We start from the raw sequence: 13,707 nt of genomic DNA on the forward strand, positions 1-13,707 counted from the left end.
CCTCACAGGTTTTCAGCATATTTTTGAAAAGCGTTTCTTCGAAATGAAAAGATGAAGTGAAAGCAGAAACATTTCCGATGTGCATGTGGGAGAGTTTCTACACACGATAAAGCTCCAGCTGGGTTTCTAAATCCGTCTCGGGCAGATGTACAGATATAGATGTGCGTAAACAAACCTGTACGTAAGTAAAAACGTGAATTTGAGAGGTTGTAGATTATGTCCTGGTTTTACAGGCCTGGAAGTTGTGCTGCTATTTTACTGAATTTCAGACTTACATTTGAAAATATTTGTGTCCATGAATACGTATTAAATTATTCTTAATAGTCTGTTCTTTTCATTTCATAGCATTTTTCTTGCTGCAAGTTAAAGTTTCTCTCCAATCAGATTTCAGCCGTCACGTCACGTGTCTAAGGAATCTGCCGTGAGTGCTTCAGAATCAGCAGTGTGGGAGCAGCCTGTAGTGTAAACTCCATGTTGTTCGATGCCGATGCTTTAACCAATCAGATTCCGATTTGCTGACTCAGGGGCCCTCTAGCAGGCGTAGAATCACAAGCATTTTAACGTCCTTCGATTGGACGGTCAGAGGGCGCACTAGTCAGAGCTCACAACGTGCATCTGTAGCAAACTGCACGAGCTCAAATATATTTGTGTGGATTTACTACATGTTTTTTCATTCTACAACGACTGACAGAGGAGAAACTGATTTGATCGCAGACACACTTTCAAGATAGATTTGGTCCCAAACAGTTTAAAACAGGTGTGAAGCTTTTTCATTAACAATTTATACTTTTGTGTTTTATTTTCTTTAACATTTGCACAAAAACACACAATTTGCATTTCAAATCTTCAGGAAAAATGTAACGCAGGGACAAATCCAGCAAAAACTTATTTTCTGAGGTAAATTTTGGTGCTTCTGCTGGAGATGATGTATGAGGGTGGTGCTGCTGTGTCTCCAGTGAAAGGAGCAAAATTATGAAAGAAGATCCATAAACATCAACACTGGATATCAAACAAAACAGGCAAAGACAAAAATCTGACAGAAAATTTAATGTAAAATATATATATATATATATATATATATATATATATATATATATATTTGATGCTAATTAATGATAACAGTTTGTATAAAATGCTTAAAATCATCATAATGTAAAATATATAATAAAAAAAATCAACACCTGTCTGGGTTGAAGTTTTTCAACTTCTCATCCTCTACTGTGTGAAGTTTATCTACACAGGTTTACCTACAAGCCTTCAACATTTACAGAAATCAAAGAGAAAACTTGATCCTTGCTTCATTTATTTGTTTAATTCTTGTTAATTTTCCAAACAATGATTTGATGTTAGGACCGTTCATGTTTTGACATTTTGTACACTTTATAGACAAAAGTTTGTGGACACCTTTATCATAAGATCTTTTTAAACATCCCATTCCACACCTAATGCCCATTTGTTGTTATTATAACCTCCACTCTTCTGGGAAGATGTTCCACTAGATTTTATGGAGATTTGTGGCGATTTGTTCAGCCATAAGAGTGTTAGTAGAGTTAGGACCTGATGTAGGTGAGAAGGTGAGGAGGCCTGGGGTGCAGTCAGCATGAAAACATTCATCCCAAAGGTGTTTAACAAGGTTGGAGCTCTATAGCCGTAGATCTTCCACAACAACCCATGTAAAGCAGATCTTTGTGCACATGGGCAATGGAGCAGGTTGATGAAGAAAAGATTTATCTTCACCACATCCAAAGACGCCTTATCCAACTGTGTGCCTACAACTTTGTGATAACAGTTTGGAGAAGACCCATGAACAGGTTGGAAAAGTCAGTTGTCCCAATACTTTTGTCCAAACAGTGTATATACAATATAAAATCTACTAAAAGTCATTTCCTTCTACGGTTATAGACAGTTGATCTTTAACAAAAATGAATGCAGTAGCAGAGGTCAGATTGAGCTTGAATCAGATTCATCTGCAGCTGATCTCCAGCAGGTTCCTCTTAGATTTATATCATTTTAAGTCTAAGGCCACAGTGATTAAAACCAGCAAATATTCTGCGTAAATAAATCTTGAGATTGTTGCTCAGCGTGTGAAGACGTTACAAGAAGATCAGTGAGAGCATCAATCCGAGCAGCAGGATCTCTGTACCGGCGCTCTGGATCTCGGCTCTGCTTCTTAAACAACTGCTAGATAGAGGCAGCTTGAGCTCAGGAATGTTTCCCGTGTTCATGTTGCCTTTCTAAAAGATAAACAAGAAATTGGATTTGGATTTGGAATGTAAATAATATGAACAGTCTGAGTAAATGGCATCGGGCTGCAACAGCAATGAACAGTTTAGAACCTCAACATGGACATGTAATAAATGGACATTGGATTAGATGAGGACAAGTTCTCTTCTAAATCTGGTTCCTTTCCTGTCTGCTTCCATCCCTTTCCAACACACCACCGATCCCTCCATCCCTTCCCACTGTACCATTGATCCCTCCATCCCTTCCCACTGCACCACTGATCCCTCCATCCCTTTCCAACACACCACGATTCCTCCATCCCTTCCCACTGTACCACTGATCCCTCCATCCGTTTCCACTGCATCACTGATCCCTCCATCCCTTTCCAACACACCACTGATCCTTTCATCCCTTTCCAACACACCACTGATCCCTCCATCCCTTTCCACTGCACCACTGATCCTTTCATCCCTTTCCACTGCACCACTGATCCTCCATCGCTTTCCAACACACCACTGATCCTTCCATCCCTTTCCACTGCATCACTGATCCCTCCATCCCTTTCCACTGCCCCACTGATTCCTCTATCCCTTTTCACCCCATCACTGATCCCGCCATCCCTTTTCAATGCACCACTGATCCCTCCAACCCTTCCCACTGCACCACTGATCCTCCATCCACTGCATGACTGATCCTCCATCCCTTTCCACTGCACCACTGATCCCTCCATCGCTTTTCACTGCACCACTGATCCCTCCATCCCTTTCCACTGCACCACTGATCCCTCATCCCTTTCCACTGCACCACTGATCCCTCCATCCCTTTCCAACACACCATGTTGGTGATTAGTAGATACACCAAGCGCCAATCAAAACAGGTTCAAAACAGAGCGTTCACTCGACCCTGATTGGTGGATCGCTGCGTGTTTGACCAGTTACGTTTTTAATCCTCATAAAAAAACGACTAATTTTGCCAGATGTAGTCAAGTAAAAAGTAAAATATTTGACTTGATTTATAATGTAGAGTAAAGTAAAAGTCTCCCCAAATAAAAACACTTTAGTAAAGTAGAAATATGCAAGAAAGCTACTAAAGTACAGTAAGAAATTACATTTACTTCCTTCCTGCTCGTCATCCTCAAATGATGTCTAAAGACCTACTTCTTTCAGAAATCGTTCAGTTAGCAGTTCTTTAACTAGTTTTTGACTGATGGTATTCTTAGTCAATGCCCTAATAAAACACTATCAGACTGTATTTATTAATGTAGACTTCAAAGCACTGTTGTAAGTCAGAGAAAGATGCAATAAATGTAAAAAATATATGTAATTAAGAACAAAGAGTAAAATATTTGGATGCAAATGTTGGCTTATGCCTTTGACTCATCATCTTGTCCATATTTCGAGGTCTCTCATCACATACAGTACAGACCAAAAGTTTGGACACACCTTCTCATTCAAAGAGTTTTCTTTATTTTCATGACTATGAAAATTGTTGAGTCACACTGAAGGCATCAAGGGCTATTTAACCAAGAAGGAGAGTGATGGGGTGCTGCGCCAGATGACCTGGCCTCCACAGTCACCGGACCTGAACCCAATCGAGATGGTTTAGGGGTGAGCTGGACCGCAGAGTGAAGGCAAAAGGGCCAACAAGTGCCAAGCATCTCTCAGGGAACTCCTTCAAGAATGTTGGAAGACCATTTCAGGTGACTACCTCTTGAAGCTCATCAAGAGAATGCCAAGAGTGTGCAAAGCAGTAATCAAAGCAAAAGGTGGCTACTTTAAAGAACCTAGAATATGACATTTTTCAGTTGTTTCACACTTTTTTGTTACGTATATAATTCCATATATAATTCCACATATGTTAATTCATAGTTTTGATACCTTCAGTGTGAATCTACAATTTTCATAGTCATGAAAATAAAGAAAACTCTTTGAATGAGAAGGTGTGTCCAAACTTTTGGTCTGTACTGTAAGGAGCTCTTGTGACTAAAAACTCTTGCCTGGATCACCACCGAACTGATCAAAAGCTGACCTAACTCACCTCTAGGTTTGCAATAAAAGTGTACTGTTGAATCCTCTTCAGCGTTTGCTGATATTCCAGGATCGAGCTGTTATCCCACACCTTCGTCTGAATCAGGTGTACCCAGTCTCTGTCCGATAAAGAAAATAAATCAGGTTCACCACTGTACACCGTTGTGAGACAACCATGAGCATGGAAACACAGTCACAGTCGAGTAATTACGTGGCGTTTGTGGCTCCCATCTCGCTCATGAGCATGGGCCAGCTGGGGAGGCTGCTGCAGAGGCTGAGATCCAGGGCAGGGTAGTAGTAGAGAAAAGCCAGACACATCTCATTATTAGTTCCCAGACCCCCCTGTGAACAGAACACAGAATGAAGAATTAAACCCCAGCACTCATAAATGCATTATTCCGATTGGTCAGAAGGTTGTTGATTTATAAATTTTCCTATAGCCTTGTTAACTGATTTGCGGCTGGATTTCAGCTACAAAAGTTTTTTACACCAATCAGACATTATAACATTCTGAGGGGTAAATTGATTATCAATGATCATCATTGATTGGCACCTGTTAGTGGGTGGGATATTATTAGGCAGCAAGTGAACATTTTCTCTTCAAAGTTAATGTGTTAGAAGCAGGAAAAATAGGCAATGTGACGTCTAGACGACTGGGTCACCAAAACTGCAGCTCTTGTATTCTGAATGAATCTCCACAAAATTTTGTGGAACATCTTCTCAGAAGAGTGACGGTTATTATAAGAGCAATTGGAAACTAAATTTGGAATGGGATGTTCAGTATGGTCAGGTGTCCACAACATTTTCACCATGTAGTGTATTGATTCTGGTGTGAAATGGTTTATACGACGATGTTCACTGAAAAATGGAAACCAACCCAAGTGAATCCTGTTCGATCGGTCGTGTCATATGTGCACTCCACCACAATCTTGTCGCCCTGCAGGATAAAAAAAAAATTTAAGGATTGTATTTGTATGTAATCATTTTTTCAGAACATACACAAATTTAACACCTACCAACTTGATTGTTTTGGTTTTTCCCAGGTTTGTCACTTGCTGGAATTCAAAATTGTAGTGTTCATTTAGAGCTAAGAAATCAATCTGCTCTCCATCCCTGAAGGACACACAATAATCACCACCTGCCTGTACATTCTCTTTTGTTAGAAAAGGGTACAAGCTGTTCACAAGTACACACTCTCCCACCTTTGTATTTATGACCTGTTTTGGAGAACTTAACATGCAAAACATCTCATGTTTCCATTCCAAAAGTTGAGGTATTTTAATTGAACTTTTGATCAAGAGGATTTACATTTTATGGACAAATAAGTTTGTAGACACCTGATGAGATGAGATCCCATTCCACATTTTTCTGTTAGAATAACCTCCACTCTTCTGGCAAGATGCTCCACTAGATTTTGTGCATCAGCGTTCATATTCTTTTTCTTCAATAGGGTTGAGGTCAGAGCTCTATAGCAGGAGATATTTTACTCTAACCCATGTAAAGCATATCTTAATGGATTTGGCTTTGGTGGAACAGGTTTGAGTCTCCTAGATCAAGTGGAGGGAAAAGTTCATGCTACCGATTAAGGACATCCTACACAATGGTGTGTCTCCAAGTTTGAAGTTTGAGGTTTGAGAGTTTGGGGAGGAACCACATATGACTGGCAAATTCAGGTGTCTCAATACTTTTTTCTGTACGTTGTGTATACGTTTTACATATAACTTAAAATCATAATCAGAATTCGGTTCTTTATTGTCCCCAAATTGTTTGGTTGCAGCTCATAGTAAAATGAAAGTAAAAATGTAAAAAAAATGATTAAATAAAATTTACTCATTCTTGGTCAGAGAAGCTTCTCAATACAACAATGTATATTAAGGGGGGGAAAAAAAGCTTTATACACAAGGTACATTTCGAATCATATGCAGAAATTACCGACTTTATATACTGGCGTGTGTTATTGGGAATATAAATTGTGGCAGTGTAATAAATACCATATGTAACGGAACCATACACAAATCACTGTGACTCGTATTCCCAAACTACGCAGTGCTTTTGATTATTTATTGATTACTGGTGTATTTATTTCACCTGAAGTGGCCGACTCGCACCTTCCTTCCTGCCAGGTGTGTGTGCAGGATTGCCGCAAAAACCTGTAGGTCATCTTGTGCCTGAGGGAGAACCTTAAAAACACAAAACATCCACAATCTTCATTATAGAGTATATATTTTTTTAAATGAGGCATAATATATTGGTGCTGTATTCATTTATTAAATCAACAACATTTATAGGTTAAACGTTAAACAGAAAGCCTTGATTGTTATAAAGGACTTTTCCCATCCCTAACACTCCGGATTTCAGTCGTTGCCTTCCACGAAGACACAACCACGACCACAAGGTGAGGAAAACTGTCTATCAATTCTTAATTAACAAATTATTGAATACTCAATCAAGAATGTGAGAAAGTCTGGGTACGTATGTTTTTGAAACACCTTTTGTTTCTATGCAACATATTAGGTAAATGTCCAAAAACACATTTGTCCAATTTTGATATTTCTGGCTCTAACAGAAGAACTTACTTGAGAACAAGAGAGATGTTAGCAGATTGCCTCACTCCCACAGTCCAACATGGAGGTGGAAGCGTAATGGAGAAGGTGATAAGATGGTGGACTTTTGAACACAAGGTCATGGGTTCAAATCCCAGCATCCCAGCTGCATCCTTGAGCAAGGCTCCTAACACTTGTCTACGTAATGGTGTTGGGGGTTGTTTTGGCGCATGGAAGCTCGAAGACATTTTCCGGAAGGCGAAAGGAATCGTGATTCAAAACGGCCCCCATTTCATACTTCAACACCATGCAATTCTGAAGCGACAACTACGTCCAAGCTCTTAGATTTATTTAAAGAGCAAACAGTCGTCTGGAGTGAAATTTCTCATGGAATGCCCTGCCCAGTCAACGCACCTAAATCCGATTGAACTGCTCTGGGGTGAGCTGGATCACAAGAATTGGATTTTTGGTAAAGACAAGAGGCACGGCAAAGTGTTTCAGCTGAATGTTTGGAGAAATGAACCAAACAGAAATACACTGAAACAAAAATCTAACTATTTTGTATGGAATGCAAATTTTGATTATTGATCTAAATAAATCAGGGCTTAAGATTAAACAGTAGATTGTGTACCTGAGGAAGGAAGCTGGTGTCACACATGCCGTATGTGAGAAAGCCTGTAGCGTTTGGTGGAATCATGTATCCGTTCCCGATTGTCACAATGAGCCCCGTTTGCATTACAGCAGCATCAAACTTCCTCAGTCGAGCCGTGTAGTAAAAACGCAAGCCTGAGCTGTCAATAATACCTACATACACACAGCACAAGTGATTGATCTGTACGTCATTAGTGTGTTGCAGACATGCTGCACTGAAATACAATCACTGTCCAATCACAGTGGCTCTAAACACAAAGGGCGTGGCTGTTATGCTTCAAATGATGCTGTTTATCCTGTTTCTTTGCTATTGCTGAACACATTTACGTTCAAATGGTCAACAGAAGGACCCAGGAGCTCCTACATGTGACCCAGTAGATGCCTTATAAAACATCTGCAAAGGCAGGAAGACAGCTGTTTTCTCTTTCAGACTCAACTAATACAAAACCACACACACCTGTAAAATGTGTTTAGGGTATAACCAACCATCAGTGTGTTATGTCAGTCCAGTTGTGTCCAGTACTGTATATGTGTACCTGTAGTCCCTTGCTGGTTGTTGTAATGCACTTCCAGTCTGTAGAGGGTCTCATTTCCTCCTTCACCCACAGGAAGTCCAGCCACTTCAGGAAATTCAAAAGCCTGGAAACATTTAAAAATGATGAAGGTGTTGGTGTGAACTGCTGGTGCTTTTTTTATTTTATTTATTCACTTTCTTTTATGAATTCCACTTATTTTTTTTGTAGACACAACCCGAAATTACAAAAAAAAACCGTTGGGACACTGTGTAAAATCTAAATGAAAACAGAATGCAATGATTTGCAAAGCATATAAAAGCATATTTTATTCACAAAAGAACATAGAAAATATATTAAATATTGAAACTGAGGAAATGTGCCATTTTAAGGAAAAAAAACAAGATATTATTGAATTGTTATGGCTGAAACATCCTTCAAAGAATTTGGGATGGGCAACAAAAGTTTGGAAAAAGTAAATGTTATTAAAATTAAACAGTTCAGTGAGATGACTGGGTATAAATTATGTTTTTTAGAGAGGCAGAGTCTCTTAGAAGTAAAGATGGGCAGAGCTTCACCAATCTGTGAAAGAAAATTGTGGCACAATTTCAGAAAAATCTTTGGAATTGGGGTTGTACATATTCCTCCACTTGCCATGATCTGTGAAATACAATCAGCACAAAAGTAGGCAGAAATCAACGGTTGTCAGGCTGGCCTGGTTATTTATCCCATATTTATATGCTACCAAAAATCCAACGTCTTTCTAACTATTCACTCTTTGGAAAAAGCCCTCATATGAAAGAATTGCAATCATCTCATCAACCCAGACAAACCAACTTGCATGAAAATTTCCATTCAATTAAACTAGAAGACCCAAACCTGTTCCAGAATGGCAATGTGCACAAAGCTCCAGCTCCATGAAGATCTGGTGTACATGAGTTGGAGTGGAAGATCTATCTGCTATAAAGCTCCAACCCAAGTGACCACCTTTGTGATGAATGTTTTCATGCTGACTGCACCCCAGGTCTCCTCACCTCACCCCTACATCACCACCTGACTTTACTAACACCCTTGTGGCCAAATGAATCTTCACACAGTCAAGTGGAACATCTTCCGAGAAGAGTGGAAGGTATTCTAACATCAACATGGCCTGAATGTGGAATGCCAAAAAGCACAGAGCAAGCTTACACTCTGGCATCCACAAACTTTTTCCATCTAGTGTATTTAAGGAGCAAATTAAGCATTGTAGAAGAAATGAAGCCTATAGTATCAGGTTGATCCAGAAAGACCAAAAAAAAACAGCAAAAAATATGATATATGAAATACGATCAGATTACAGTTGGAGAATATTGAGAAAAAAATAATACAATTTGATTAAATATCATCATGTGATCAGAAGAAAGAAAAGCACTTTCACACACTGTACCAGCAACCTGAAATGAATTGACACAAGTGACACTTCAGTCATGGATTCATTTGAATGATTAATGAAACAGAACATCACTCACTTCTCCTCCAGTGCCCCAAACAGCAACGGCCTGGATGCACTCAGCTTGGGTGTTTTTACTGTAACATGGCTTCTCAGAGTGCTGTTTCACTGATGGTGGGCATCGGTACAGCAACAAGTGATGCACGATGTCACGATTCTGGATCACTGGTTCTATCTGTGGGGTGGGGGGATGGGGCAGAAACATCAGAAACATCCAAATCTTTGAAAACCACTTCTTGTGATGAAGATGGCTCGAGATGAGATACCTGATTTTTCCAGCCATATGTGGGTCTTCCACAAACTTTAGCGACAAATGTAAAGGCACATCATTGAGAAAGAATATCTTTAAAGGCGGTAGCATGAAATTTTCCTGTTTTTGGATGACAATGCCCCTGTTCACAAAGCCAGCTCCATGAAGACACAGCATGCTTCACATGGGATGGAGTGAAGATCTTGAGTGGCACCTAGGAATTGATGGAACGTAGACTCCACCGAGGCCTCCTCACCTCACCTACACCAGTACCTGACTTTACTATCACCCTTGTGGCTGAATAGATCACCACAAATCTCCATAGAATTCTAGTGGAACATCTTCCCAGGAGAGAGGAGGTTATTATAACAGCAAATTGGGACTTAATGTGGAATGAAAAGCTCAAAAAGCACATTATTCTCCACATAAGGTGTCCACAATCTTCTGTCCATATTCTGTGTATATGAGGTTACTGTAAAATATTGAACTCAAACAATGAAGATGGATTTTGACGCTGGTTCTTCTAAAGGTCATTAGATATAAACGTATAGGGAATAATTTACGACACTGCAATTTATATTTGTAATCTACATCTATTATTTCTGTAAAGGTTCATTGTTAATGTTCATTGTCATACACAAATAACATTGCAGTGAATTGAATATATTCCAAAACCTACGTTTGGCCTAATAAGTGAGTAATGAAGCTGTGAAATGAATAAACACTGCTACTTACACGGTAGATGTGGTATTTCCTGTCAAATACCGGAAGGCTCATAATCTTGCAGTGGTAGTAGGTGTTTTGGGTAGGAACTGTAAACTGCAAAATAATTAATTCATTTATATAAACAAAATATAGTATACATGGTTTGTTTTATATTTAAAAAAAATATTAAATGACAATAACTGAATCAATTAAATAGTTTAATAAATGATTTAATAAACTCATAAAAATCATTGATTTTATTTTTTACAAAAGTTAAAATCAAACTTTTTTTGTTTTATATTTTAAATTAAATTTTATAATTCTTTCGATTAAAAATACTTTTTTTGTTTAATAAAAAAATGAAAAAATTCTACTACTACTAAAAGAAAATAATGAATTTCTTATTATAATTCAGTTAGATTGCAATACTTTTATTTTAAATTAAATAATTAAATGTATATCTAGTGTTCACTAATTCCTCCTGTTAGAGAGCTTCACACTCTTCCATTTTTGTGTGTGTTTTTATTTACATGCATTTTTTACATTTGTCATTTGACTTTGTTGTAATTTTAACTCCTGTCCCCACCCCTGATCTGTGATGGGTGGGTTTCCTGTTTGCATTTTTGTTTTCTAGTCTTACCCCAAAGTCTCAGTGATGGACTGCACCCTGTGGACTATTGTTTCGACACTGCCGCAGTGTACCTCTCACATTTTATCTACCTTACAGGCACCCTAAAGAACATTTTCTTATCATTTCTCCATTGTAAGAATACCCAAGAGTTTATGTTATTATATTTTAGAGAAACTTACACAGCATTTTCTGACATTTTATACATTTTATCTACATCCCACATAACAATTTTTCTCTGGCCCAGCTCCGGCCCACACAACCAGCTTTTGCTTGGCCCACATACAATGAATTACGGTCCTAGTGTGGACCAGGTCTGGATTCCATAACTGGCCCAAGTCTCAGCCAAGTTAAATACCCTTAACTGGCATCTGGCCCATGTCTTGTGAGCCGCCTTAAAAATGGTACCACCCCTGGTACCACCTCTGCCAAACTGTATGCCAGTGCCGGATGAATGCCAGCTGTGCCAGATGAATGCCAAATCTGGGCCAAATTTGTTTGCTGACTGGGATGAGCCCCTTAGGGAAACCCTGAAGGATTTTTCAGCAAATTTTCTCCACTGTAACAAAAATACCCTATAGGGTATAGTATAGGACCTATACGCCTTTACTGGTATAGTATATGTGTACCTATACAGCATTTTTTCATATTGTATCTACATTCAAGAAAACCTACAGGTCACTTTATTAAAGTGAATCTACCATTCAAAATAAATTGAAATTTAAGTTAGTCATCAATTATTAATTTGTGCCACGCAGCATTTCCATGTATATACAATATACATCTACGATACTGAGACATAAGTGTAACGGTATCATAACGGTATCTCAGTACATTAGTCATTGTCATGTCGAAGTATTTGCTGTCAGGGACGGTGGATCGAGGCATGTATTTCAGAAGATTCACTTCCTTTGTCCCTCGCCGGTTTTTGTGATAGCTGATGTCATCAGTGTCACCATAGGCGTAGATCAGCTTTACTGGCATGTCCTGAGGTAAAAACAGTAAAGAGGTGAGTTAATTCATGGAATAAAAATACGCTTTAGATGTTCTCCAGCAAAATCACTGACTTAAACCTTCACAGACACAATGGTGCCTAAACTTATTCCACATACTATTGAAAGGTGACAAACTAAACTTCTGTTGATGACTGGAGACTCTGAGAAACATGAGACCTGCAGGATATTATGTTCCTTATGCCCTGATGATGATGTGGACAATACAGTATGGGCTAAATTTTCCTGTTGTTTACTTACAGTGATGAAAAAGTCATTTTTATCACAGGACTTGATGGATCGCTGGAATGCCATCACGGTTTGTCCGTTTGCCTCCGTCAAATAAAGAACCTTAGAGTCCTGCTGCTGGTCCAGAGCCGGCATGAAGTTCCCGGCCGCGTTCCTGTCCTTAATCAAACACATATTAATATTAATTCACTGTGGTAAATATATATAAATAAAATATATAAATATATATATTAAAATATATATATATATATATATATATATATATATATATATATATATATATATATATATATATATGCACATATACACATTCACTTTCAAATTCAAAGCAAGTTATTATTTTAAGAATTAAATCTTGTATGAAAATGAAGTTTTGAGCCCAAAGAGCAAAAGTATTTACCCTATTTAAAGTTTCATTTTGGTAATAATAATGGAGCCTTTTTTTACTTTTATATCCTTTTTTATTTTTCCTCACTTTATTTGTGTTTTTCTTTCTTTCTTACTTGTTTCTTTCTTTCTTCTTTCTTTCTTTCAACTGTCTTCTTTCTTTCTTTCTTTCTTTCTTTCTTTCTTTCTTTTAACTTTGTCTTATTTATTCTTCATTTGTTTGTCTGACTGTCCTTTCTTTCTTTCTTTCTTTCTTTCTTTCTTTCTTTCTTTCTTTCTTTCTTTCTTTCTTTCTGTCTGTCTGTCTGTCTGTCTGTCTGTTTGTCTGTCTGTCTTTCTTTCTTATTTGTTTCTTATTTGTTTCTTTCAACTTTGTTTCTTTTGTTTTAATTTTTTGTTTATTCTTTCTTTCTGTATCACAATGCTAAATAAACATCTCATTTGTGTACATAAATTTTTTTTTTCAAGTTCATCCAACAAACAATCCCTGTATGAGTTGTAACTGTTGTGACATCTTATTAGAACAACAACATTACTATAAACCTGATATGTATCTAGTCAACACTTTTTGACCAATCAGATCACAGAGTTCAGCAGTGCAGTCATCTGATACATTTAAATAAAATAATAATAATAATAATAATAATAATAATATAAAAAAATAATTACAGTAAAATACCCCCCTTCAGGTCCGACTCCTCCGATGAGGATATCAGACCCAGCCATTCCTCCATTGGGACTGAACCCAAAGCCGACCCAACCCGTGGTGTTCGCCGTCACCTCAAATGTGATGGTGTCCTTTACCATGTCAAAACCCCATCTTAGCAGGACGATACCATTCGAATCCAGATACACAAAGAAAGGTAGACCTGGATCCACATCAGCTCCAGATGTTCGGCCAAAGAACATGACCAGAGGAAAGAGGAGAGCTGAAACAGTCACCATGGAAGCCAGTAACGATCTCTTCATCTCAATCTTGAAAACAGACAACAGCACTGAACTATAACATGTGTCTATAATGTTCTTCTTCCTGGGTACACTCAAACTTTAT

At 38.1% G+C, this 13,707-nt stretch overlaps 1 protein-coding gene across 1 annotated transcript; it reads right to left on the reverse strand.

Annotated features, from left to right (window-relative positions):
- Positions 1–1,219: 1,219 nt before the first annotated feature.
- On the reverse strand, positions 1,220–13,707 carry moxd1l (monooxygenase, DBH-like 1, like). Its single transcript, XM_046836614.1, has 13 exons — positions 13,326–13,707; positions 12,282–12,428; positions 11,863–12,015; positions 10,431–10,514; positions 9,465–9,620; positions 7,981–8,083; positions 7,425–7,597; positions 6,339–6,430; positions 5,267–5,363; positions 5,128–5,187; positions 4,462–4,592; positions 4,261–4,369; positions 1,220–2,234 (listed from the first exon to the last, which is right to left on the reverse strand). The coding sequence occupies exons 1-13, from the start codon at positions 13,623–13,625 to the stop codon at positions 2,094–2,096; spliced, it is 1,746 nt and encodes a 581-aa protein (XP_046692570.1). The 5' UTR covers positions 13,626–13,707; the 3' UTR covers positions 1,220–2,093.

This window comes from Silurus meridionalis, chromosome 23, assembly GCF_014805685.1.
Source record: "Silurus meridionalis isolate SWU-2019-XX chromosome 23, ASM1480568v1, whole genome shotgun sequence".
Classification (NCBI taxonomy): Eukaryota; Metazoa; Chordata; class Actinopteri; order Siluriformes; family Siluridae; genus Silurus; species Silurus meridionalis.

Bases quoted from the DNA above. Each gene is read 5' to 3' on its own strand.
- moxd1l (XM_046836614.1), bottom strand. From the start codon at position 13,625: ATGAAGAGATCGTTACTGGCTTCCATGGTGACTGTTTCAGCTCTCCTC. The intron at 12,016-12,281 runs GTAAGTAAACAA...TTTTTACCTCAG, and splicing joins AAAATGACTTTTTCATCACT to GACATGCCAGTAAAGCTGAT. The intron at 2,235-4,260 runs GTGAGTTAGGTC...TTTATCTTTTAG, and splicing joins CTTTTATTGCAAACCTAGAG to AAAGGCAACATGAACACGGG.